General features: G+C 43.3%; 1 protein-coding gene across 2 annotated transcripts in view; it reads right to left on the bottom strand.

Annotated features, from left to right (window-relative positions):
- The window catches only part of FMN2 (formin 2), a 631,532-nt gene that overhangs the window by 101,336 nt on the left and 502,454 nt on the right, over window positions 1-27,742 (bottom strand). For both annotated transcript variants that reach the window (XM_073560097.1, XM_073560098.1), the window contains exons 14-15: window positions 18,072-18,164; window positions 998-1,049 (exon numbers count right to left, since the gene is read on the bottom strand). In XM_073560097.1, the coding sequence (XP_073416198.1) occupies window positions 998-1,049; window positions 18,072-18,164 (145 nt within the window). The remainder of the gene's footprint in view (window positions 1-997; window positions 1,050-18,071; window positions 18,165-27,742) is intronic.

Below are 27,742 nucleotides of genomic sequence, written 5' to 3'. Positions count from 1 at the left end.
TATGCTATATGGAGGCTATCTAAGGGCCCATCATACAGTGTGGTGATTATAGTGACGGGGCCATCATATAGTGTTGGAGCCATTAAACAGTTTGGGGGATATTAAGGGGTCAGTATATATACAGTGAGGGGACATGATGCTGTGTATAAGAGAGCATCATACTGTGTATAGGGGAGCTGTAAAGGGGGGACTCTGGACATTATTAAATGTAAACCCTACTACACAATCATAGGCAAGTATGACTGGTTAGTGTATGTCACTTATAAACTGCAAATATCAGCACCCTAAAAACATGTAAATAAAATTAATCACACTGCTATGGATACTCATAAATTTGACCTCCAGCAAGCAACTTCCTACAGATACAAACTCAGTCCTATCAGTTATGCCTCAACCACTAACATTGCTGAACTATTCCCCCCTAAAATGCAGCTGGACAGTGGTCCTCCTGCACTCTAGTCCATTGCTAAGGGTCCTGCTGTACTTGTTACTTTTACCAATAATTTAGTTGGGGATGACACTTTCACTTATGGGACCCTGATACCATCTGCAAAGACTATATTTCTGCCCCTGAAACAAATAAAACAGTGGAATGAGGCAGTATATGCAGTGTGTGCCGAATCACAAACTTATTTACTTAGCAATGAAGTGATATGTCTGTCTCACAAATTGTGAAAAAAGCTCAAGATTGTAGAAAGAAGAAGATGAGCAAATAAATTAGGACCCTCTGTGAGCACTGTATGGGAGCCCTGTGAACCTCCTCCTGTCTGTCAGCTTCTGTAACTCCTCTTGATTAGCCTGTCTGGTGCGTTGTCGCGTGTGCGTCACAGCATAACAATGATGACAAACCAGGCTGACTAATCAAAAGAGGAGCCACGGTAGGAGGAGGATTACAGGGGCTCCTGTCCAGCGACCATAGTACTGACCTAGCCGCTAGACCTGAGTACTGTAAATCAAAATGATAATTTCTTGTGGAAACATATCTTACTTTACATACCTTGAATGGACTTCAGTCAATTTCTTTTCCGTTTCTTCATGTTCAGTTTTAGCTGAAAAATAAATAAAAAATGGGTGCAACATTGAACCTTATCACTAGTGCAAATGAAAGGTATTTACAATCATGATGCAAAATAAACAGGTTTTGTGTGCATTTTGTGATTATGCAATTCTCTGCAATATTTTCTATACTGTACTTTGGGAATTTTACCACTATTGTTACATAAGTTAAAATAAACTGAATATTATGATCCATACATATACATTTTATAAGAACTAAATATATAGAACTAAAATATTTATTTGTTGCAACCAATTAACTGTAAATTGTCTTTCATGCCGTTATGTTAGGAGAATAAAATAACTAGGTATAAGTGGCAATGTAGCTCCTTAAAAATAATATACTTGAAAAACATAAGTCATAATTAATCGTATAAATATTTTTCCTATTATTCGATATAGTAGGACACATAGGCCATAACATTGTCTCCAAACCACAGTGCTCGCATGCAAAATTAAATAAGCAATTTCTATTCTAGAGAGGGGTGAACTCAAACTGAACATTACATTCCGTATTATTAGTGGTGAACAATCATTTATATTATTTTTGTTTAACAAAGACAAAGCTAGTGCAGTGGACAATGTTGCATTAAAGATGACCTTTTACTGATTTTTTTTTTTCTTTAACAGGGCTTTCTCATGAACAAAGTTCAGTTTAATGAATACGTTTTGGAATAATAATAACTTTCACAGTCTGATGTGTTAAAAAAATGCTCCTGTGCTGAGATAATCTTATAAATGTGTCCCTGCTCTGTACTGTGGAATGTCTGTGTCTGATGTGTCTAACTGTGAAGGAACATGGTCTGAACATAGAGTATAATGAACACAATACACAGCAGGGGCACATTTATAAGATTATCTCAGCACAGGGACATTTTTTAACATATCCAATTGTGGAATCTATTTATTTTCCAAAATCTATTAACTAAAATAGATAGGCGCTCTTTACCGTATTAGTAAGACTAGTGTGAGGAGGGTGGGACCTGTCTAGGGTGATAGGGAGCGCAGGTTTTCGAATGACGTGAGTGTTGAGGGGTTACCCTTCCTACTGTTTCCTTTACCAGATTCCTCCCTCCCATTGCGTCACACACCGGGCATCTCCCTGTCCTGACGTGACACAATCCTGTTGTAGTAAAGCATCCTCCAATAATAATAGAGCCTTTGAGTCTCTACCTTTTGTCACCAATTCACTTATCCTTAACCCCATCACGACCTATGACAACCCTCGTTTGATGCAGCCTTCAGCGCTGAGTGCACACCTTTTCAGGCACATGACGCTCAAGAGTTCAGCGGGAGTTAGGCTGTGAGTGTGCACAGTATCAACGGCATCACTTCTATTCACTGAAGCTGTTCTCGCAGCCGGGATGAACTGCTGTGACCTCAGGACCGGCATTTTCCCACGGTTCTGAGGTCACAGCAGTTCAGGGGTCTGCGAGAACCCCCGCTGAACTCTTGAGCATGGGAAAATCAACTGGCATTTTCCCACGCTCAAGAGTTCATCCAAGTTCAGGCAGTGAGGGAATGCAGACTCGGTGACATCACCACTAGTCGCTGAATCTGCGCTGGCATCATCTCATTCATTTAGCATTAGTTTACAGCCGGGACGGTCGGTTAGCACTGCTCCCGGTTGTAAACTGCATAGCCCCCAGATGTGGATCACGGCGTGGGACTGAACGCTTGTCAGGTATGGTATATTGTTTGTTTGTTTTTTATTTCTTACAGGAAAACGAGGGCGTCGCTGGGATTAGTAGAACAATAAAGATGGCAAACTGTTTATTGTTTAATTTCATTAAAATACTTTTTTCTGGCTTTGTTTATTTGTATTACCGCCATGTCTGCCCTCGCTCCCCGACCTCCGGTCTCCCGATGGGCTGTTGGGATTGGGGCACGCCGCGCTGTCACTGTTCTCCCGGCCTTGCAGCTTCCCCATGTTCCTTGCTGTTCGCGCATGCGCACTCTTAGGCTATATGCACACGCTACGGATTGGTCTACGGATTTTTCCACACGGATTTAGCAAAATCCGCAGATCAAAAGACTTGCGGTTTATCTGCGGATTAGCCTGCGGTTTGACACCTGTACAATGGAGCAGGTGTAAAACCGCTGCGGAATCTGCACAAAGAATTGACATGCTGCGGATTTGAAACCGCAGCAAATCCGCGCGGAAAAATCCGCAGCATGTGCACAGAGTTTTTTGTTTTGCATTGATTATAATGGAACTGTACAACGCAGCAGAAACTGCTGCGGATCCGCAGGGCCAAAACCGCTGCGGATCCGCAGCAGAATCCGCAGCTTGTGCACATACCCTTCGACCTCGGCCGTGCAGTTGCTGGGTGCCCTAGGCTTGTGACCCGGAAGTGATCTCCCTGGGCGCCCGGTGTCAGGTATATCAGACGGCTTTGGCCGTTTCTCGGCGCCTGATTATTATTTCCTGCACTTAACCGTGTAGGTGCTCTCCCAGGTCCCTGTACGCTTCCAGTGCGTGCTCTGCTCTATTCTGTCCCTGTACACTTCCAGTGTGTGCTCCGCTCTGCTGTGTCCCAGTACGCTTTCCAGCGTGGGCTTTGCTCTGTCCCTGTACGCTTCCAGTGCGTGCTCTGCTCTGTCCCTGTACGCTCCCAGTGTGTGCTCTGCTTTTTCCCAGTAGGCTTTCCAGTGTGTGCTCTGCTGTCCCTGTACACCTGTTATGGCGTGCTCTGCTCTGCCCAGGATCTCGCACCCTCTGTGAACTCTGCCTTGTACCAGACCCCGTGCCTCTCTCCTCTGTGACCCAGCCTTGTCCTGGATCCCATGTCTCTCTGTGACTGCTCAGCTCTGTCTCATCCTCAGTGAGTATCCTGATACTTTTCCTTGTCTTTGAGACGATCCTCAGGCACTAGCTATTGCAGTATACCTTCCTCCTGGGTCTGCCCTTAACGGTCCTTGTATAGGGGTCGGATCCACCTGGCCAGCTCGCCCAGGGTCGGTCAGTACTGCGATCCAGTGGGTCCACTCTAGGTTTCGTAACAATTTATCCCTTTACGAACTCTAGGATTAGTTATGGATAGGTGTTTTATTGATACCTCTCCATTACTAAGCCTGGCTTTATGTCACCTTACAAAACAAATGTGGCATAACCCCTTATTACCCCATATGTCACAGCTAAAGGCAGTGGGAAGAGAGAGGCTAAGTGCCAGATTTGGCGCATCTTAGAATTGCACCTTTTCTGGGGTGGCTGGTGTGAGGAACTGAAATACTTTCCCAGCACAGATGACTAGTTACCTCAATTTATGTTGTATTTACATGCAATGACCTTATCTGTTGGGGGAATATGTGCCTTTCTTTCTCTCGGCAGGGGGGCCACTTGGGTTCACACCACTCCAGACTGGTCGGAGACTTCACTGGCTGTGAATTCAATGTACATTGGTGAAGGGGGTTGGAATGTTGGATTTGGTTAGGGAGTTGGGAGTAGAGTTGAGAGACTTGATGGGGAGAGCAGTTGTGTCTGGGGATCTGAAGCGAAAGGAGCAGAGTTAAGGCCGCTCCTGGAACCCATGAATGGACTATCGAACTTGGAACTAAGTTTTCTCGGGCTTCGGTCATGAGATCTATATTCCCCTAGGAATTATCCCATGGACTATTTTTACTGACTTGTTGCTGATCCCGTGGACTGGGGGCATTACATTGGGGTCATCTACCTGGACTTACTGAAATGCTTGTATGGATACATATAAAACTTGTTGCATCGTTAACCTGCCTAGGTGATTACTAACACCCACAACTCTAGATCTTCACAGGTGGGGCAGATATTTTTAGCCAGGGTGGGGGGCCAATATCCATGGTCCCTTCCTAGGCTATTATCTGCTTCCAGTCACTGGCTTTCTCTCTCTGGCACAGAAAATTGCACAGGAGCCCACACCAATTTTTTTCCAGGAAAAGAATCTTTAATTAAATACATACATGTCCCATAATTTGCACACACAATATACTAATTGTATTGAACACATTCATCTATATATCTAACTATTCTGTATGTGTTTACTGTATGTAAACCATGTCTCCTATCCTGTCGGCTCCTGCATTGATTTTACAGAAGCCGACAAATGAATTAAGGGCTATTCTTCTATGTATCTCTGTATGAAATATAAAGACATATGCATCTATTCTACGTGTATATATCTATTCTAACTATTTTATTAAAACCTATTCTATTCTATACTGTATGTGGCAGATCATTTGCCAGCTTTTAATCTATCTAAAATATATATATGTGGTACAGTAAAGGGTGTTTTACTGGATGGGAGATACATTTCTCCCAGCAGATTAATGTTTGGCAGGGTTTTTCCCTAAAGACAGGACCTGCAATGATGTCATGGTCACGTGATCAGCCCATGTGATGTTTACCTCACTTGTAGGAGGGGCTAGGGGCTATGAAATGGAGGTTGGTGTTTGGCACATGGTGTGTGTGTCTGGAAGTTACAGGAACTTGGTTGGACTTAGCCTGAACTACAGGATCCCCGTGCTGCAGAACTATAGCAGCCAGACTCTCAACAACCCTGGGAATGGCACTTGGCGGATGCCGCGGACCTGGCAGCCGCTTAGTTAAGCCCGACCCGTGCAAGTGGTGAGTCTGGGACAAGTGGTTCTCCAAGCTGGAGAACATTTATGTTTTTCCCTTATTTTCCATTAACCTGCTGTTTGCAAAGTGACATTAAACCACTGAAATTAGACTTTAAGTCTGTGTGTTGCCTTGTTACTGCAGTCCTGCAATTACCTACCAGAGCGAATCCCTACTATATATATATAGTATATGTGTGTTTTGAAGAATATTTGGTTTTAAAACTTTGTGTACAGTTGTGTATTGCAATGTGATTTTAATATGAGCTTTTACAACAGAGAACTGCTGTACGCAAAATCTCATGTTAAAATCGCATTGCATACGGATTGCATACGCATGTCATACAGATGTTCCGTGAAAAAAAAAAATCGCACGGAAATCGCATTACACTCGCATGACACTCGTAAATTGGACATTTTTTTTTCATATATGGGTATTAACGCTAAAATGGAGCTGAAAACAATGAAGACTTATTGTAATGTAATTTATTGCAAAGGGACAGCTAGGGGGAGGGGATGTGTGTATTGGGATGGGCCAGGGGGGAAAGGAAATGTGTAAAAGGTCAGTATGGAGAGGAGAGATGGAAACATGTGAAAAGAGAGTATGAGGATTGGGGTGAAACATGTCATGACTCCTTTTTGGAGTCATGACAGCTCTTGTTCTGCTTTAATTTAAACCTGGTTTTTACTTTTGGGCCACCAAGGATTAATGTCAATTTCCTTGCTGGCAGCTGCTGTGTTGCTGGTCAGCTGATATGAGTGGTGACCACTCCCACCATCCTTTAGTCACATGACGCATCAGCTGACTGTTGGTAGTAGGAGTTTGGAGCTCTCTGGTGCCAGCAGTGTATCAGCTGCTTCGGTGGAGTTTGAGGTCCTGGTTCCGTATCCTCTGCTGTGTAGAGCTTTGCAGCAGAAGCTTGAGCTATGGTTTCATTGTTCCTTTACTTGCCTGTCTCATGCTTGTCACTACCCCCTGTGTGGATATCATATGTAGTGGCGAGTCTAGCATCCTTGCAGGCCAGTGCACTAGCCAGGGTATAGTGAGGTGACAGCTAGGGACTAGGCATGTGACGGCGGCAGGGGGAAGGACCCACATAGGGTGTTAGGGGAGCTTAGTGATAGGCTCAGACTATTGTTAGTAGGTGCCCCATCCCTCGTTACCGACTGTTAGAGCCTTCCTCTCCCTTTTTCCATCCCATTGTCTGTGTGTGTTGTGCCGTCCTCTGGAATTTCCCATCCCGAGCGTGACAAAATGTGTGGGGATTGGGAGTTGGCAGGGATAGGTGTAAGGAGACAGTATGGGAAGCGTGAGGGTGAAGGAAGGAATTGTGTGATGAGACGGTATGGGGGGGATGTGTGGGGAGAGATTATGGAGATTGAGGGAAAATATGTCTGGGGAGACAATGTGGGGAGTGGGCAGAAGATGTGAGTTGAAAGTATGGGAAGTAAAATGTATGGTGGGAGAAAGCTATGAGATGGCACAGTTTCGCCTGGGTAGTATGGGGTTCACTATAGATAAGAGGCAGCATGGGAGGGTTCAGTATTTCGAGGAAGGGGAGTGTGAGACAGTCTTAGAATAGAAACTGGGAAGTATAGGGGGACAGTGTGAGAGGATAGTGTGAAGAGGGGGCTCAGTATGGAAAACAGAGGACAATGTGGAGACCATTCAATATACTGGTGGTGGTTATGGTGCTGTTCTCTGTACTAATGGTGGTTCTGTGATGTATTACTGTACAGATCGTGGTTGTAGTGATCTATTTCAGTACTGATGGGAGATATGGGGAGATATGATGCTGTATTTCTTTACTGGTGAGAGATTTAGGCTGGGTTCACACGTAGCGGAACTCTCGCGGAAATTACCGCGAGAGTTCCGGAATTCCATTCCGTGGGAAAATCGCATTTTAAATTCCCGCGGAAAAACTAGCATTTTGCAAGCGTAATTAGCTTGCAGAATTGCTAGCGTTTTCCAAATGATCTGTAGCATCGCTTGGATAACTGATTGACAGGTTGGTCACACTCGTCAAACATATTGTTTGACGAGTGTGACCAACTTTTTACTGTTGAGGCTGCCTATGCGGCATCAATAGTAAAAGAATGTAAATAATAATAATAAAAAAAAAAATATTGTTATTCTCACCTTCCGACGTCCCGCGCAGCCTTCCCACCTCTCTCCACGCTCCCGTTCCCAGTAATCCTTTGCGACAAGTACCGCTATGACATCCGTTCTCGCGGGATCGTGACTTCTCTGTCATTCGCAATGACGTCGTGCGAATGACCGTGAGACTTCGCAATCCCGCGAGAATGGACGTCATCGCTCGCAAAGGCTTACTGGGACCGGGAGCGTGGAGAGAGGCGGGGAAGGCTGCGCGGGACGTCGGAAGGTGAGAATAACAATATTTTTTATTTTAAATTCTATTTTTTACAGGGATATGGTACCCAAAGCCCGGAGGACAGTCTCCTCTCCTCTAGACCGTGGGTACCATCCGCAAATGTTCTGCTTACTTTTTGCATGGTGTGCACAGCCACATGCGGAAAGTAAGCAGAACAATGCATTCCTATGGGTGCGGGATCGCCGCGATTCCGCGAAATTAATGAGCATCCTGCGTTTTTTACCGCAAAGCAATTCCGCCGCGGTAAAAACCGCAGCATTAGCACAGCATTTCGGAATCCCATAGGAATGCATGGGATGCTTATTTTTCGCGGTTTCGCTGCAAAATCACGCGGTTAAAAAAGCCGCGAAAACGCCACGTGTGAACTCAGCCTTAGTGATGCATTTCTGTATTGCTGGTGGTTCAGGTAATTTATTCCTGAGCTGTTATTTGTTATGCAAACATAGTACACATACAACAATCCATAACAAGAGATGAGCGAACTCGAACTTCCGAGTTCAGAGTTCGTACTGGACAGCTAAGGTCTGGTGTTAAACACTAGAGAGAAAGAGATATAGAGAGAGAAACTTTTTTTTCCAGCTATAGAGTTCGGATTCCCATGGTTTTCAATGTGGTTTGGGTACTGTTTTGGTACCCAAACCAAATTTTGTACTAAAGTTTGGGTTGTGTACCAAAACCCGAACTTCAACAGGTAAAGTTGTTCACTCATCCCTATCCATAATTTGTAAGATTACTTTACATGGAAATGTAATTAAAGCATTGTGCCATCTGACAAGTTAATTGCTACTACATTTGTACACTTTGCAAAAAAAAGGGAACACTAAAATACCACATCCTAGATATGGCTGAATGAAATATTCCAGTTGCAAATCTCTATTCATTGCATAATTGAATGTGTTGAGAACAAATAAAACATAAAATGATCAATGTAAATCAAGATTAATATCTCATGGAGGTCTGCATTTCGAGTGATGCTCAAAATCAAAGTAAAAAATCAAATTACAGGCTTATCCAACTTCAGTGAAATGCCTCAAGACATGGAAATGATGCTCAGTATTGTGTGTGGCCTCTATGTGCCTCTATGACCCTCCTACAACACCTAAACATACTCTTGATGAGGCAGTGGATGTTCTCCTGAGGTATCTCCTCCCAGGCCTGGATTACAGCATCAGTCAACTCCTGGACAGTCTGTGGTGCAATGTGGCATTGGTGGATGCAACAAAATATGATGTCCCAGATATTCTCGATTGAATTCAGGTCTTGGGAATGGGCAGGCCAGTCCATAGCATCAATGCCTTCATCATACAGGAACTGCTGACAGACTTCAGCCACATGAGGCCTAGCATTTTCATGCATCAGAAGGAACCCAGGGCCCACTGCACCTGCAAATGGTCCCACTATGGATCGAGGATCTCATCCCGATACCTATGGCAGTAAGGGTAACTCTGGCTTGCACATGGAGGGTTGTACGGCCCTACAAAGAAATGCCTTCCCACATCATTACTGACCCACTGCCAAACTGGACAAGCTGGAGGATGCTGCAGGCAGCAGAACATTTTCCATGGTGTCTCCAGACTCTGACATGTCTGTCACATGTGTTCAGTGTGAACCTGCTCTCATCCATGAAGAGCACAGGGCGCTCATGTCGAATCTGCCAATCTTGGTGTTTTCTGGCAAATACCAACATCCACTTGTGGACATTCATACATGGAGTCTATTTTTGACAGTTTGAGCAGACACATGGATGTTAGTGGCCTGCTGGAGGTCATTTTGCAGGGTTCTGGCATTGCTCCTCCTATTCCTCCTTGAACAATGGAGGTGGTGGCGGTCCTGCAGCTGGGTTGTTGCTCTCCTATGGCCCCCTCCATTTCTTCAGGTGTACTGGCCTGTCTCCTGGTATCTGCTCCATGCTCTGGACACTGTGCTGACCAACACAGCTACCATTTTTGCCACAGCTCGCATTGATGTGCAATCCTGGTTGAGCTGCACTATCTGAGCAACTTCTGTGGGTTGTATTGTAGACACCGCCTCATGCTATTGTACCTCTAGGGGTGAGAGGAATGACAAAATGCAAAAGTGATCAAAACAACAGCCAAAAAGGATGAGAACAGAGAAATGGTCTGTGGTCACCACCTTCAAAACCACTCTTTTAAAGGGGTTGTCTTGCTAATTGCCTATCATTTCTACATGTTGTCTGTTCATTTGCACAACAGCAGGAGAAAGTAATTCACAATCAGTGTTGCTTCATAGCTGGACAGGTTGATTTCACAGAAGTGTGAATGCCTTGGAGTTACTGAAGTTACATAGTGTTAAATCTTCCCCTTATTTTTTTGAAAATCAAAACGAACACATCCAGCCCATGAACAGCAGTGCTTCCCAGAACTCACATCCAACCTCCTATGATGTCATAGTATAATTAATTAACATCATACAAATTTTTTTTTAGAAAAAACAGAGTACAAGCATAGTCTTTTGAGGCATTTGCTAATTAAACATAATAACATTTTTAACATAAAAGTAACCCCGGTGGAGCAGTTACCCTCTGGTGTTACAAACAGGAATTGAAAGGCTGGACTAATTAGTGGGTGTGTTCCTGAATCCGGTCCACACCCCAATAAAGTACCTGAGGCTGGGTTAAAAGCTTTGCTACTTTATATAAATGTGATTGAATTTTTACTCATAGGAATTGTATTGTGTTTTTATATCTGAAGAAGGATATATACTGTATTCGAAATGTGTTGTATCTCCTCCTATCAAATGATAAAAAAGAAAAAATCCAAAAGATCATCTATGGATGTGAGTCCTGGGAAGCGCTGCCATTCATAGGCTGGATGTGTTCCTTTTGATTTACTGGTCCTGTGTGAGCCTGTGTTGGGCTCTTTCACTTGGTTCCACCCGATGCAAGCTGCAAGCAAGCCCTGTCCATTGAAAAGTATCCCAGAGGAATTTTTTGAGGATACACGGTCAAAAGCCATATTAGTCTTCCATCAGGTGAGTGCATGAAGTTGTGCACCCATCAAAGACTATTATATATTGTTTAGGGTGCCGCTTTTTGTGTGTTCTTCTCTCCCAAACAGGGTTTTTTGTTTTTCCTTATTTTTTGAGCAGTGTATTTGTGTTAGGTGCATTAAAGGAGTTGTCCAGGTTTGTGGTGAAAGTCTGCAGTTATGGTATATGACTGCAAACTTTTGAATCCTCCCAGCATGCACAATGCACCTTATGAGGATTCTCAGGAAAGGTCACGTAACTGGAAGCATGCAATTTGCATACATACAATCCCCTTCCAACTAAACGTGCGATGCCTCGCTCAAATCACATTTATTAAGCAAGGCAGTGCACTGCACATCTATCTGGAAGTATGCAAATTGCATAGTTGCGGTCACATGACTGCCTGCTACCAGCACGTGAAAATCCTAACAGCGCACACTGTGCAAGTTGTGAGATTCAGAAGTCTGCAGTCACATTGAGTGACTGCAGACTTTCATCACAAAACTGGAAAACCTCTTTAATTATAAAATTAAGCACTGTAACATGCCCAATCCTACCAGACTGTAATATTCTCACTGGCAGGATTCAGCTTTGCTGCCGTAACAGCTTCGTTTAATATTACAAAGCGGGAGAAGCTTCCAAGATATATGCATTGTTGTCGTTAGGATGGGGACAAACTAAGCAACTGTCCATGAATCTGTCCCCAAAAGGGACCCTGCCTTTACAAGCCAGAAAATGCACTAGTAATGACAGTCCTGCTTTATCAGTGCAGTTCCTGCAATTGGAAGTGAAAGACTTTTGGGGACAACATGGTCATGTGACCTGAAGTATTTCACCCTGCAAGAGTATGAAGGAACTGCAGTTGAGGAGCGATCCTGGAAAGTCCTCTACACTGTGTTTGTGGCATGGAGAGCCTATTTAATGTAAAGGAGTGGAGAAGTTGCCCACACTCGCCCATAAAAATCTTGTGATTATACTAAGTTTTAAATTATGCTTTATTTATCTTGTGGATAGCAATAATTGGTTATCGGTAGTCAGGGTTAATTGTTGGGGATCTTTCCAGGATGGGAGTAGTTTTGTGGGCACAAGGGAAGGCAGTTTCCTGTTGATTAGTTAGTTAGGGATAGTATTGAGAAATGAATAGACCTATGGTTTAGCTGCTTGAAGACCTGCACGAAAATAGGTGTTTGCTTACAAAGAAGGGAGACCATTTTGGATAGCACATTCTGAGGGAAAGCAAGGATTAAGTGACAGCAATATTCCAGATCTCCGTCATGGTGGCATAGCAAAGACAAAAAAAGAGGACTGATTCCTTATCTCAGGCCAGGAGACCTAAAGCAAAGACTTAGGGTACCGTTATACTTGGCGATGCACCAGCGATCCTGACAACGATATGACCTGGTAAGGATCGCTGGTGCGTCACTAAATGGTCGCTAGTAAGCTGTCAAACAGGCAGATTTACCCAACGACGCAGCAACGATCCAGCGATCTGTAAAACGACCTCGGCGGTCATTGGGACCTTGTCACACTGCAGCGATTCTGATGACTCCAGCCTGCGTCCATGATTTCTGAGTCGCTAACGAGGTTGCGCGTCGGTGTCAAACACAGCAATGCACGCTGGCCAGCGGGACATCAGTGATCACAAATGGCCAAGGACATTCGAGCACGATCCAGCGATATCCAGCGGGGGGGCCAGTCACCGCTATGTGTCACACATAGCGAGATCTCTGGCGAGGTCGCTGTTGCATCACAAAATCGGTGACGCTTCAGCGATCTCGCTAACAATTTTGCTGTGTGAGACGGGGGCTGAAGGAAGGATTCCTGATCTCAGGCAAGTGGGACTTAAGCAAACAATCATGCATACTAAATAAGAAGCAGGTGTCTAGCCAGGCTTGAGGATCAGAAAGCAGAATATGACCTGACTAGGACACGAGTTCTACAGTGAGTTTAAATTATCTCCAACCGAATTTTAAAAAAACATACCGATTGAAGTTTTGGAAATAATCATCCCCCATCTCAATCTAAAACCCTGGAAACAGAAGGGTATAAAATATAGCTCAAATCTATTTCTGGATGAGGAAAAGGATTTCTCTCCATTTTAGCTTCTTCAGGAAAATTTCAAACTTGATGATATAGATTTTGTCACATACATCGATATTAAAAGATACATTACTAACTTCAACAAACAGAAGAACTTTCAGAAGGTGCCAATCTCAACAAAGATCTTCAGTTTACTGAGAGAACCCCACAACTCCTCAATTTGGAGTACTCAAAATCTTTATAAACACCTTAATAATGAACAATAACCTAGAATTAATTAAAACCAGCAATATAAATAATTGCGAGAAAGAATTTAAAACAAACTTTCTAGTAGAGGACTGGGATAAAGCTTTACAAATTACAAAGTCAAATATTTATGCTACTCTGCATGAAACCTATTACAAATTACTATCCAGATGGTACCTCACCCCTCAAAGAATGCATAAAATTTCTTCATACCACTCTACCTTTTGCTGGAGAAAATGTGGTGCCAATGAACACTTGAAAAATATCTTTTGGGATTGTATAAATATCAAATGTCTTTGGAGGAAAGTGGAATCTTTAATTCCTGATATCATTGGTAGTCACCTTACAATACAGTGGGAAAATAAATACCATATTTGCTATATTGCAAATTCTGCAAGTTTTCCCACCTACAAAGAATGGAGAGGTCTGTAATTTTTATTGTAGGTACACTTCAACTGTGAGAAACAGAATCTAAAATAAAATAAATGAAAATCACATTGTATGATTTTTAAATAATTAAATTGCATTTTATTGCATGAAATAAGTATTTGATCACCTACCAACCAGCAAGAATTCTGGCTCTCACAGACCTGTTAGTTTTTCTTTTAGAAGCCCTCATACTCTGCACTTATTATTTGTATTAATTGCACCTGTTTATACTTGTTACCTATATAAAAGACACCTGTCCACACACTCAATCAATAACACTCCAACCTCTCCACGACGTCCAAGACCAGAGAGCTGCCTAAGGACACCAGGGACAAAAAACTGTAGACCTGCACAAGGCTGCAATGGTATACAAAACAATAGGCAAACAGCTTGGCGAGAAGGCAACAACTTTTTATTCCATTTTCTAATAATTGTGCAAACACAAGATGACTGTCAATCTTCCTCGGTCTGGGGCTCCATGTAACATCTCGCTTCATGGGGTAAGGATGATTCTGAGAAACATCAGGAATTGGCCCAGAACAACATGGGAGGACCTGGTCAATGACCTGAAGAGAGCTGGGACCACAATCTCAAATATTACCTTTAGTTACACACTATGCCGTCATGGATTAAAACCTTGCAGGGCATGCACAGCACATGTTCAAGCCCGCTTGAAGTTAGCCAATGACCATCTGGATGATCCAGAGAAGGCGTGGGAGAAGGTCATGTAGTCAGATGAGACCAAAATAGAACTTTTTGGTATCAACTCCACACACCGTGTTTGGAGGAATAGAAAGATGAGAACAACCCTGAGAACACTGTCTCAACCGTGAAGCATGGTGGGAGCAACATAATACTTTGTGGGTTCTTTTCTGCAAAGGGGACAGGACGACTGCACCATATTGAAGGGAGAATGGATGGGGTCATGTATCACGAGATTTTGTTCAACAACCTCCTTCCTTCAGAAAGAGCATTGAAGATTGAGTCATGGCTGGGTCTTCCAGCATGACAATGACCTGAAACACACAGCCAGCGAAACTAAGGAGTGGCTCTATAATAAGCAGTTCAAGGTCCTAGCATGGTCTAGCCAGTCTTCAGGCTTGAACCCAATTGAAAATCTTTGGAGGGAGCTGAAACTCAATATTGCCCAGCATCAGCCCCGAAAGCTGAAAGATCTGGAGAATATCTATATGGAGGAGTGGGCCAGAATCCCTGCTGCAGTGTTTTCAAACTTGGTCCAGAACTACAGGTAACATCCTACCTCTGTAATTGCAAACAAAGGTTTCGGAACCAAATATTAAGTTCTGTTTTTCTATTGTATCAAATACTTATTTCATGCAATAAAATGCAAATTAATTATGTAAAAATCATACAATGTGATTTTCTGGTTTATATGTTTAGATTCTGTCTCTCACAGGTGAAGTGTACCTACGGTACAAATTACAGACCTCTCCATTCTCTGTAGGTGGGAAAACTTTCAAAATCGGCAGTATAATAAATACTTATTTTCTCTACTGTATCTCGACAACTAGCATTACTCTCTTTGGGCATAGATAATCTTTTAAAAGACCATCAGTATATTATCTGCCATATACTTATTACCACCAACCATTTTATGGTTGCGGCGCATAACATCTGTGACAGAGGTGTATCTAGGGGGGCCACCCGGACAGCCAGCTTAGAAAAGTTGCAACGCGCCGGCTCCCAGTTAAGAATTGTAACCACTCGCGTCTGAAAGACGCAAGTACAATTGAAGCTCTGACTGCCGGGTGAGAGCGAAGTCAGGAGTGAGATCAGGTCATGTGATCACGCTGCTGACGTCATTTGCCTGCGCCCAGAGGTGCACATTGGTGGTAAGTGCTCAACACCAATGGAGCTGAAGACACCGAAGATTGAATGTAACAGGAGGGGAAGTGTGGAGGTATTTAATGTGTATGTGGGTGGAGATTTAGTGTAACAGGGCTGGGGGGTATTCACTGTGTGTGGGAGTATTTACTGGTTGTGGGGATATTTGCTGTGTGCGTGATATTTACTGTTTGTTGGGGTGATTTACCGTGTATGAGGGTGATTTACTGTGTGCAGGGGTGATTTACTGTGTGTGGAAGATTTAGTGTAACGGTGCTGTGGGAGATTTACTGTGTGAGGGGGAGATTTACTGTGTGTGAGAGGATCGGAGCACAGTAGCATGACACTCAGCTCTTGCTCGCAGCAGAGCAGCAGCCAAGGGTCATAGCATATCGCATCCAATGCTTTTGCATCGGATGCCCTATGCTAGTGTGACTCCAATCCTTTAAAGTGATCACAGCTCCTGAGACCTGTCAGGTTAGTCAAAGTGGAAGTTAAGGCCCATATCCATTTTAAGAGCCATTTTGTGTAATTTGATATGAGCAAGATAAGCTTTGATAGTCCGAACTCTCCTGAATGTGATTTTAGGGTGACATGGAATCTTGTCTCTGACATATGGATCATTTAGTAATACATGGCAAGGTTTCTCCATAATTCTCCATAAATTATTATTTCAGTGGTTGCATATGGTTACAAAAATGTGTCACTAAAAATATTCTCATTGGTAGATTTGATTATGGGTTTAAACCCGATTTGTATGGGTGCGAGTGAGCTGAGAATCGCTGCCAATCGAAGCATGCTACCATTGTTCTCGCAAGCCGATTCGGCATGAGAAAACAATCGCGGATGTGAGCTACCCCATAGAGTAACACAGGTCAGTGCTTTGCGACATTTTATTACATAGCACTCGGCCGTATTGTACGGTAGTGTGACTCTGGCCTAAGAGGGGCTTTCCCACCAGTTCTCATAACAGACATTTTCAGGGTATGTTGCTAGGCAGCCTCCTTTAAACTCCATCTTCCCTACCAAAGATGACATGACTGACATCACAATAGGGTTGCATGAACATAACATCATATATCCCATCCGTTTAAGTGATTACATCTTACAAACTCATAAAACTTATTTTTACTGCATTTTTACCATCACTACAGGAATCTGTGTAAACTATGCTTCATGCATTGTTATCTATTACCGTATTTTTCAGACTATAAGGCTAGTTTCACACCTGCGTTAGGAGGCGCAGCGCACGGCTGTCGTGCAGCTCCGCTCCCTGCCGCGCCCCCTCCAGTCAGCTCCTCCTATGGGCGCATGACGCTGCATGCAACCTGCGTTCCCTATCTTTAGCATTGGGTATGCAGGCCGTGCACTGGTATGCTTTTGGCGGCGCATGCGCACTTTTGACGGTGCGCCGAGCGCACCAAAATGCAACACGGTGTGTTTGGCGCATGTCGGCGCACCATCAAAAGGGCGCATGCGCCGCCAAAAGCATACCAGCACACGGCCTGCATACCCAATACTAAAGATAGGGTACGCAGGTCGCATGCAGCATCATGTGTCCATAGGATGAGCTGACCGGAGGGGGCTCGGCAGGGGGCGGAGCTGCATGGTAGCCATGTGCTGTGCCTCCTAACACAAGTATGAAACTAGCCTAAGACTCACTTTTTTCCTCCCAAAATGTGGTGTAAAATGGGTGGGGGGCATCATATAGTCCGGATGTACCGGCTCTGGCTGTGGTAGGGAGGTGGGGGGGCAGTTTTGGCCGAGCAGCAGGTCACAGAGGCAGGAACTGGTGGCTCCAGCTAAGTCCTGTGCCTGCTGCTAAAGAGAAATGAATATTCACTGCATTGGATGCACGTGTGCGTGGAGGGCAATAAATATTCATTTCTTTTTGGCATCCTGGTATGATTGGTCCCGTCCTTATTTTGGTATGATTGGCACCATCCTGTTCCTGGTATGCATGGCCCCATCAGAAAAGATTAAAAAACCCAAACCATTACACTTATCTTCCGTCCCTCCCTCGCAGTGTCCTGCTTCGTTGCCAGCAATTGCTTAATGCTTGTAAACAGTGCATGGCAGGGACGTCATGCGCTGCTCACAAGCAGAGCACAGCTGCCGGAATGCTCAACGGGACTGTTCATCGCAGAGAGCAGTGAGTATTAATTGCTCTTCAGTAGCGCGCAATGTCAGCCACCGGCTTCCTGCTGTTGCCAGTGGTCACGTGTGCCGATACTTAAGAGAAATGAATATCAGGGGCCATGTGTATCAGGATGGGGATGAGGGGACCATATTTACCAGGATAGGGATATTAAGTACAGAATTGACCAGTTTTTTTTCTAATTTCCTCCTCTAAAACCTAGGTGCGTCTTTTGGTCCAGTGCGTCTTATAGACCGAAAAATATGGTATATGCTTAGCCTCTTTATATTATTTCAAACCTGTATGACTATCATCCTTTTAATCCCTCTTTAAAAATGTCTTACCTTTGCTCAAGAAATCCTCTATGTTGTCCTTGAAAGGTTGCAAATGATCTTCTAAACACTTCTGATATACTTTTGAAGCCTCTGTCTCACATTCTGAAAATAAAATATAAATTTTTTATTTGAAATTAATATCTTGTTAATCAAGATCATATGCTGGCTCAATAAGACAAGTTTCAGATAAGTGTATATCATCGACTGTTTATGGACCGCAAGGCCAGAACTGACCGCTGGTCTCCCGACATACTTGAAGTCTCAAATATGAGGTTGTAAGTTCAAGTCTGAAGACCAGTGGTCTGTCCATGCATTGTGGTCCTCATACCATGAAATATCCCCTTCTGAATCTGGCCCAAGGCTGATTTCACACAATCTCAAGGTAACAATGTAATTTAGATAATGCATTAATCACAGTGAACAACAAAAGTAGAAAAAGGTTAAAATTACACACAATTTTTACATAAAAAGTTCACCCACATACAACTTCTTTGTATATCAACCACTTCTTGACACAAGGCGCAATAGCCAGCATCTAGATCAAACAGTAGTGTGCAGATCTTGCTCCAATCACTGCTGATTAACCACTAACAGCGGCATTAATATGCTAGAACAAGTGTTCACCAGCTCCCATTGGCCCCTCCACGATACGATTTTTGGGTGTTCATGACAACCAGAGGCCTGATGAAGGCACCCATGAAGGCCTGCGGTTTGGATTCATAGGATAATTTCATTCAAAGGTTCATGTGAACTAGAAAAATAAAGATAAAAATGATTTAAAAAGGTTTTAAAAAATATATAAAAGTGTAAAAAAATGAAATCCTTTTACCCTAACAAAAAGAAATAAATAAAAAATTGCATATTTGGTATCACCGTGTCTGTAAAAGTTTAATAAAAATGATTAAAAATAAAAAATGCCATTTGCTCAAATCCATAACATTTTAATTTTTCCCTTGATTGGTTTAGGGATTTTGTATTTTTTATGTGGTGAGTTGGTTATTTTCATCTATATCATTTTGGGTTTTAGGGTACATAAGATGTTGTGATCAGATTTTGTTGAGCAAGGGAGGTGCGAATTAAAAAAATAAATAAAATTTTTTCTCTCCTTATGGTGTATTTCAAACGGGTAAACTATTTTTTTTGTTACAAACTTTCATTTTTTTACCACTTAAAAATTTAAAAAAAAAATAGCCATAAAAATGTTTCTTTTTCCAACAGCAGTTTTGCTTTGAATTACAACAACATGGTCCCCACCACTAGGTACTCACCCGAGCATCTCACTGCTCCAGATGCTCGGAGCTCGCCGAGTATTTCCTGGGGTTGCTCGGTGGGAGCGCGGGTCCTCTCCCTGCATGTTTGACTCTCTTTAGAGAGCCAATGAACATGCAGAGATTGTCTGCCACACATTGTAATGCCGCAGCCAAGTTGGTTGTGGTATTACAGTGATTGGCTGGCCGCACAGCATCATCATGTCTATATCAGACCTGGCACCGCCATTCTCGTCACAGTCTACTCCGGAATCAGGCAGTGTAGCGAGAGGAGCTGCTGAGCTAGAGAGAGATTTGCTTGTTTCTTAGCTAGTGTAGGTATACCACAATATATTATACACATATCCATCTCAACTAACAGTCCTTCTGAGGACTAATACAGCTGCATAGATATCAGTGCTAGAGCAAGCAGGCAGTGTATGTGGCAGACTGCAGTGCATATAGCAAGAGGGTCCATTCCAGTTCTGTCTGCTGCTGCTGCTTTTACAGATATTTCTAGGCATAGCCCCAGGTATCAGGAGCCAGGAATAATTTTTTTTTTTGGATCTTAATCCTGATTATTTGCTTAAAAAGCAATCCAGAGAACACCGTTTTTCTGCTCCATTTGCTTGATGGCACTGCAGAATACAGCCAGATCCTTTCCATATTACAGCGCTAAAAATCCATCTATTTAAAATTGTGGTTTGTCCATCACATGGATCACATATAAGTGTGCTCAAAATTCTGCCATTTCTGGCCTCCATTTAAATTCTGTTGCAGTGTGTTAGCAAAGTTATTGACACCAGTTTGCTGTTAAAAATAGTTACGTACAAGCCAGTGGGAGAAGCATGGGAGAATCGTGGATGAGGGCAGGTATATCTTGCCCAGATACCTTTCCTATGTGGCCTAGTCTGGTCAGTATTTCACCTGATGACTAAGGCCTGTTTCACACATCAGTTTTTCACCATCAGTCAAAATCCGCCAAAATTTGAAAATGGCGGATCCGCTTTTCTTGTGGCGGATCCGCCATTTTTTCCATAGAGATACATTAGTGGCGGATTTTGGCGGATGGTCGTCCGTTACGTCCGCTATTCGACGGATCCGCCAGATTCCTGGCGGATTCTGTCTGAGGTGAACAGACTTTGCAACGTTTTTTGGCGCCGTCAAAATGGCGGATCACGGCGGTTCCGCCGTCATCCGCCATGCGGTAGAATGGGTGCCTATGGGTGGCGGATCCGCCGGGATCCGCTCTTTTGTGGAATCCGCCGGCGGAATCCGCTAAATCGCACTGAGCATGCTCAGAAAAAAAGATACTTTTCCAGACAGTCAAAAAACTATATAAGGTGGGCTAATTAATCATTGGGCCCAGACATCTGGCACCAGCCAGACTGAAGAGACAGAGCCAGCCAGACAGACAGACAGACAGACAGCACCTGCCCAGCAGCAAGACCCCCAGCTGAGCTATAAAACCTGCCCAGCAGCAAGACCCCCAGCCGCAAGACTCCTGGAGCAAGAGGCCTGACAGCACCTGCCCAGCTGCCCAGCACCAAGCCAGGACGGAGAGGCCTGCTACCAAAGCCTGCAATTGTGTGAGTATTAAACTATTTGTGTGGGGCATGTCTGTGTGTCTGTGGCTTGTCTGTGTGTGTGTGGTCTGTCTGTGTGTGTGTGCGGTCTGCTTTCCTGCATGTATGTTCATGGCCTCCCAGTGTTGCATGTCTGTGTGTGTATTTTTATTATGCCTTTTTTTTATACTTTGTTTTTCTGTTGCATGTGCACTGAATTTTATTTTCATAGTACTGTAATTTTATTTTCATATTTGCATTTGTGCTGGGATTGTGTTGTGTGGCCTGTGTGTGTGTGGTCTGCCTTCCTGCATGTATGTTCATGGCCTCCCAGTGTTGCATGTGTGTGTGTGTGTGTGTGTGTGTGTGTGTGTATTTATTATGCCTTTTTTTCATACTTTAATTGTTTTCTGTTGCATGTGTACTGAATTTTATTTTCATAGTACTGTAATTTTATTTCCATATTTGCAATTGTGTTGTGTATTGTATGTGGTGTAACTGTGGTGTTGTATGTGGTGTTTCTGTTGTATATTACGGTTTTTTTTATTTTTCATTTATTGTGGTATTTAAAATAAAGAGCAGAGTAGCTCCTACTTGTGAAAAAATAAATAAAAAGGAAAAAAAAGAAAAATTTAATAAAAACTGTTTTTAAAAACTGTCCGTTGTATTATTTTAAAACCAGGTAAAATTAAGTATGGGTATACGTGTAAAAAAGGTTAAATGTTGGTTTTTGGTATACAAGTGTGGTTATACTCTCAAGTGAGAGACTGTAAGAGAATTAACACGGGCAAATACTTGGGTATACTCTCAGTGAGAGTTTCAGGGCAAACACTTGGGTATACTCTCAGTGAGTTTCAGGGAATTACACACATGCAAACACTTGGGTATACTCTCAGTGAGAGTTTCAGGGCAAACACTTGGGTATACTATCAGTGAGAGTTTCAGGGAATTACACACATGCAAACACATTTGAGTATACTCTCAGTGAGAGTTTCAGGGAATTACACACATGCAAACACTTGGGTATACTCTCAGTGAGTTTCAGGGAATTACACACATTAATACCAATGAAGAATTTTTTTTTTTATGTTACTAAAATTCTCTTTATACTTGCAGATCCAGCCAGCAAGGTTGCAGCAGAACCACCAGCAAGGTAGCAGCAGACCCGCCAGCAAGGTTGCAGCAGAGCATCCTAGGAAAACACTTCAGTTTTCCAAGTAAGTAAAAAGGCCTGAAAGCTTATTTAATCCTTTGTATAGTAGCTAAACAAGTGTCTTTATACTTACAGATCCAGTCAGCAAGGTTGCTGCAGAACCGCCAGCAATTCCATAGCAGACCCGCCAGCAAGGTTGCAGCAGAACCGCCAGCAATTCCACAGCAGACCCGCCAGCAAAACCGCAGCAGTTTAATATGTCTTCTTCTGGGAGCTCCCCCTCACAGCATCAGTGAACTGAGGTAAAAATTTTATTTTTTTTACTCTTTTTTTTTCATTTTTCTTTTAACCCTATATGCATGTATTATGTTTTCACAGGAAGTTGAATCTGAGGAGCTTCCAGGAGAAGACATGCAGGGTGGAGAAATGCAAGGAGGGGGCGCGCAGAGTGTAAGTTTAGCAGATAAAAAAACACATGCATACATAGAATCTTAGAATCGTAGAGTTGGAAGGGACCTCCTGGGCCATCTGGTCCAACCCCCTGCTCAAAGCAGGATTCGCTAAATCATCCCAGTCAGATGTCTGTCCAGCCTCTGTTAGAAGACTTCCATTGAAGGAGAACTCACCACTTCTCGTGGCAGCTCGTTCCACTTATTGATCACTCTGTCAAAAAGTTTTTTCTAATATCTAATCTGTGTCTCCTCCCATTCAGTTTCATCCCATTGCTTCTAGTCTTTCCTTGTGCAAATGAGAATAAAGATGATCCTTCTACAATGTGACAGCCCTTTAGATATTTGTAGACAGCTATTAAGTCTCCTCTCAGTCTTCTCTTTTGCAAACTAAACATTCCCAAATCCTGCAACCTTTCCTCATAAGACAGGGTGTTTGCAGACCGGTCACCATTCTGGTCGCTCTTTTCTGAACTTGCTCCAGTTTGTTGATGTTTGTTGATAATGCTACACCCAACACAAACATTCCTCACAGCACACACAATAACTACGCATCCATACAACCCTAAATTTTTTTTTTTTTTTCAGTCTTCAGAATCTGGTGCTCGCACTAGAGCGACTCCCAGGACATCCCAGCGTCGTCGAGGTGCTGCATCTGGTGGTCGGCGAGAGGTAAGTAACACTTTATTTGGGTGATTGATTAATGAACCTCATGTGTTTGAATGTAATGTTTTTGTTTTTTTTCTTCACAGGTTTCACAGCATGCTCCCCAATGACATGTGGAAGAGGCTGTTGTTATTGATGTCCAACCATGGGAGCCTCTGTGGTACATGGCAAACCGCTTACATGCCGACCAACCAACCACCCGACGGCTATGGGATGAGGTGTGTTTGGAGGTTGTAGAGAACTGGGAGGAGCTCGATGCGAGGGCCAGGGATTTTGTGCGTAAGTATTCCAATTTCAGTAACTTATATTCCAGCATGTGAAGTGTTGAATACTAACCACTTTTTTTTTTTCCTTCACAGGTGACAGGGTTATCATACGGTGGCGGTCGCTCAGGGATCGCTTCAAGAGGGACTTCAACGAGATGCAGGCCCCGAGTGGATTGGGAGGACGCAGGAGCACCCCGTATAAACATTACAGAGCCCTGTCGTTCCTCCGGTCAACGTTGGTGAGCAGAAGGTAAATATTCCACACACCATTTCTGTAGTACAAATGTTTACATGTTTAACCTATTTTTTTTTTCAGCAATGTTAAATGAAATATAAATATATTAAGATATATTTTTTTCTCTCTTTTTTAGCACCGTTTGCAGCACTCGGGAGCCTGCTTCTGAGTTGCCTCTCTCTGGAGGGATCCCTTCGGAGACCGCCATCGGTGACCACATCGAGGTATCCGACCCCTCTCTACCTTCCCTCTTGTCTCGTCCCTCTATCCCCTCCACCAGCACTGCAGCAGCAGAGCAGTCTTCATCACATGAAGCTGCTGGTGACAACTTACAGTACCCTTTTCCCCACCCCTCTGACACTGCCGCAACATCTCGACCAACTTTTGGTTCTGGTCGGCAGCGTCTGAGAGGTCAGGAAAGGATGACCTTGTCTGACTGTTTGAGTCTGAACTCATCCGTCCAGAATGGTTTCCACACTTATGGACAACAGTTAGCTTCTGGGTTGAACATGATAAAACAAAGTATCATGGAACTCAGAAGCTACATGGAACGGATGAATGCAGAGTCAAACCAGTCGCCGAGACATATTTTTTTTTCAGCCAGTTGTCTGGCAAATGGAAGGTTTAAGTACTCACCAGCAGATGCATGTGATACAAGCCTGTCACAATGCTCTAGTGGCTGTACTCTCCGAAGCATCCCATCTACCCATGCACCTATTCCATCACATCCTCCCTCTGTCCATACTTCCCCCGTCCATCCTTCCACCATCCATCCTTCCACCACCATCCATCCTCCTACCACTCCCTCTCCTTTCTCTAGTTCCCCATTCCATTCTTCCCAGTACCTTCCTTCCCCATTGCATTATACCCCAATGCCCTCACTATACCCACCCCCACACATTCCTTCAATGTTCCCACAAACCTTCTCTGTCCATCAACTCCCGTCCTAACCTCATGTTTTCAACCCCCCTTCCACTTCTGATCCTCAGCAACTCCCTTCCCAGTCCTCCTACCCCCCCCCCCTCAATGTGGTCAACCCTGTTAACCCCTCCGCTGATATCTCCACCCAACAATATTGGCATCTGTAATCTGTTATATATTTAATTTTAAAAAAATAAACAGTTTTCTGAAAAAAAAAAAGTTTTCTCAAAAATAAAACATTTTATAATTTTGAAAAATAAACATGTTTCTGTTTCAAAAGAATTTTATTGTGTATTTTCCTTCTTTTCTTAAGTTCTTGGAAAAAGGTTGAAAGTACACTGGTGGTGTACAGATACAAATACACAACACATGGTAACATTTCAAAGTACACCGGTGGTGTACAGATACAAATACACAACACATGGTAACATTTCAAAGTACACCGGTGGTGTACAGATACAAATACACAACACATGGTAACATTTCAAAGTACACCGGTGGTGTACAGATACAAATACACAACACATGGTAACATTTCAAAGTACACCGGTGGTGTACAGATACAAATACACAACACATGGTAACATTTCAAAGTACACCGGTGGTGTACAGATACAAATGCACAACACATGGTAATATTTCAAAGTACACCGGTGGTGTACAGATACAAATACACAACACTTGGTAAATTACACTGGTGGTGTACAGGTAATAAAACACAACACTGTTATTACCCAATATTTTTGTAAAGGTATCAAAACTAAAAAAGGAAAAATTACTAAAGTTTTTCTTATCCAAAAAAGGAACCTTGGTAAAAAAAAAAAAAAAAAAAATTATATCTTGTCACTCCAATCTTCCTTCTGGTGACAGAAAATAATCCGCAAATGTGTCCCTCATTCTTGACACTGACCCAGTACTCCGAACACTTGTCTGCTGATAATCCCACAAGGTGGTTTCACAAACCTTTTCTTCCATGGAAACAGGTTCCTTTGAAAGTACAAAGTTGTGCAGGATAACACATGCCTTCACCACCTCATCCATAGTGTCAGTTTTCATTTTTATGGCCGTCAACAGCACTCTCCATTTTGCAGTTAAAATCCCAAAAGCGCACTCCACCACTCTTCGTGCTCTGGTCAATCGATAGTTAAATATTTTTTCCCGTGTGTCAATCCATTACTACCATATGGCTTGAGATGTTTGGACAGCTGAAATGCGTCATCACCAACACACACAAATGGCATTGGTGGGCCTGTTGTTCCAGGGAGTGGTCTTGGAGGTGGGAAATCAAAATTGTCTCCATACAAATGACGGCCCGTTGCAGACATCTTGAAGACCTGAGAATCATTTGAACGACCATACGCACCAATGTCCACAGCAATAAATTTGCAGTTGGCGTCTGCAATGGACATAAGTACAATTCAAAAGAATTTCTTGTAGTTGAAAAATTCTGATCCAGATCCAATGGGTTTCAAAATCTTAATATGTTTCCCATCCACAGCACCAACGCAATTTGGAAACTGGCAGATTTGTTCAAAGTTGTCCGCAATCTCCAGCCACCTCTCCTGTGTTGGCTGTGGAATGTATTCCTCGTGTAGACAATCCCACAACAACCGGCAGGTCTGTAGGACAATTCCAGATATTGTTGAAATCCCAAGCCGGAACTGGTAATGGAGGGAGGTGAAGGATTCTCCAGTAGCCAGGAATCTGGTAAAAAAAGGGAAAAAAGTAAAATTTATGCAAACTACAAGCCATAACATAACAATAAAAGTCTGCAGAATCTGAAACATTTTAAAAAATAGATTACTTACCGAAGGGTCACCATCAAACGCGTGTAGAATAGAAAAGCGCATGTAGGTGTCCCTTCTCCAGATTTGCGCTCCAACACTCTCCACCAATATCTCGAACAGGTCCTGTCTAATGCGCACATAGTTGAAGAACTTGTCCGGATTATCCTTCAATTCAAGATACAGTGTAGAAAACACGCCAAGGGTAAACCTCTGTGCATTTATCGGATGAATCCACTGCCGTCGTCTTTTCCTTCTCCAATGCAGGATTTGCAGTCTTCTTTTCTCCCTCTGGAGAGCAATAATTGCCAACCGATTGCAGTGAAGATCAAATTCCACACAGAAGCTGTTAATGCTCGCAATAACTCCTTCCATCGCTGCCACTAGCTCTACAAAATTTCAAAGATATTGTTTTACAACACCATAGATATAGTTTTCCCTAGTTTCCAGTATCCAATCACATTTGGGAGCATTTTCCAAGAGCCAATCATATTTGGGAGCATCCCATTTTGGAGGTGTGGAAAAACAGATCCGTCAGAAAACGGATCCAACGGATGGCAAAAACGGATGCCAGCGGATGGAACGGATCCGGTTTTTGACGGATCCGTACAAAAATCAGTCTAGTGGAACCGTAAAAAAATGGATCCGTACCATCCGCTTGCATCCGTTTTTACACATTTTAGCGGATCCGCCATTTTCACTTTTTGGCGGATTTTGACTGATTTGAAAAAACTGATGTGTGAAACAGGCCTAATGAGTAAGGGGAGGCGGATAAAAGGACGCCAGGTGATGTGTTAGTGGCTCAGCTTGGGGAACACAGAGAGCCTTTCTGTGTGAGAGACACTTGTGAGTGAAAGCAGTGCTCACGGTAGCTGTTTTTGGGCTGGACGGGAGAAGCCCTCCAGTTGGTAGTTAGTTCGGACCCTGTTTAGTTAGTGCCGGACAGGCAAGGATTTGTTTTATGTTTTATTCCCTGTATGTTTTTGGCTTTCACCTTAAATAAACCTGACCTAGTGTCAGTTATGTCCGGAACCCGGCTGTGCACCTGATTTTCATGCTAAACACACGTGGCCTCAGACCCCAGCAAAGGCGATCCCTGAGTGTTTTGTCACACCAGCTATTTAAAACTGTGGTTTGTCTGTCACACGGATCACATAAGTTCACTCCAAATTCAGCCATTTGAATGTGGACGTGAACGTGGAAAATATTGTCCTGCATTTAAAATGGGCAAGGTGTGTGGCAAGTGACGGGGAACTGGATGTGATGGTGAATGCAGAGGCTGAGGCTGAGGCCGTGGGCAAGCTGAAAATGTGCCACAACAAACACCCACATTTTCTCCCCCGACCTTCCTGTCCCAAATACTAGGGGACCGCAGCACACCACTATTGAACCCA

The sequence above is a fragment of the Dendrobates tinctorius genome, unplaced genomic scaffold, assembly GCF_039654945.1.
Source record: "Dendrobates tinctorius isolate UK_male_01 unplaced genomic scaffold, ASM3965494v1 ptg000293l, whole genome shotgun sequence".
NCBI classification, from domain to species: domain Eukaryota; kingdom Metazoa; phylum Chordata; class Amphibia; order Anura; family Dendrobatidae; genus Dendrobates; species Dendrobates tinctorius.
The sequence above is the reverse complement of the archived record's forward strand: the minus strand, read 5'-3'. Positions and strand labels throughout refer to the sequence as shown.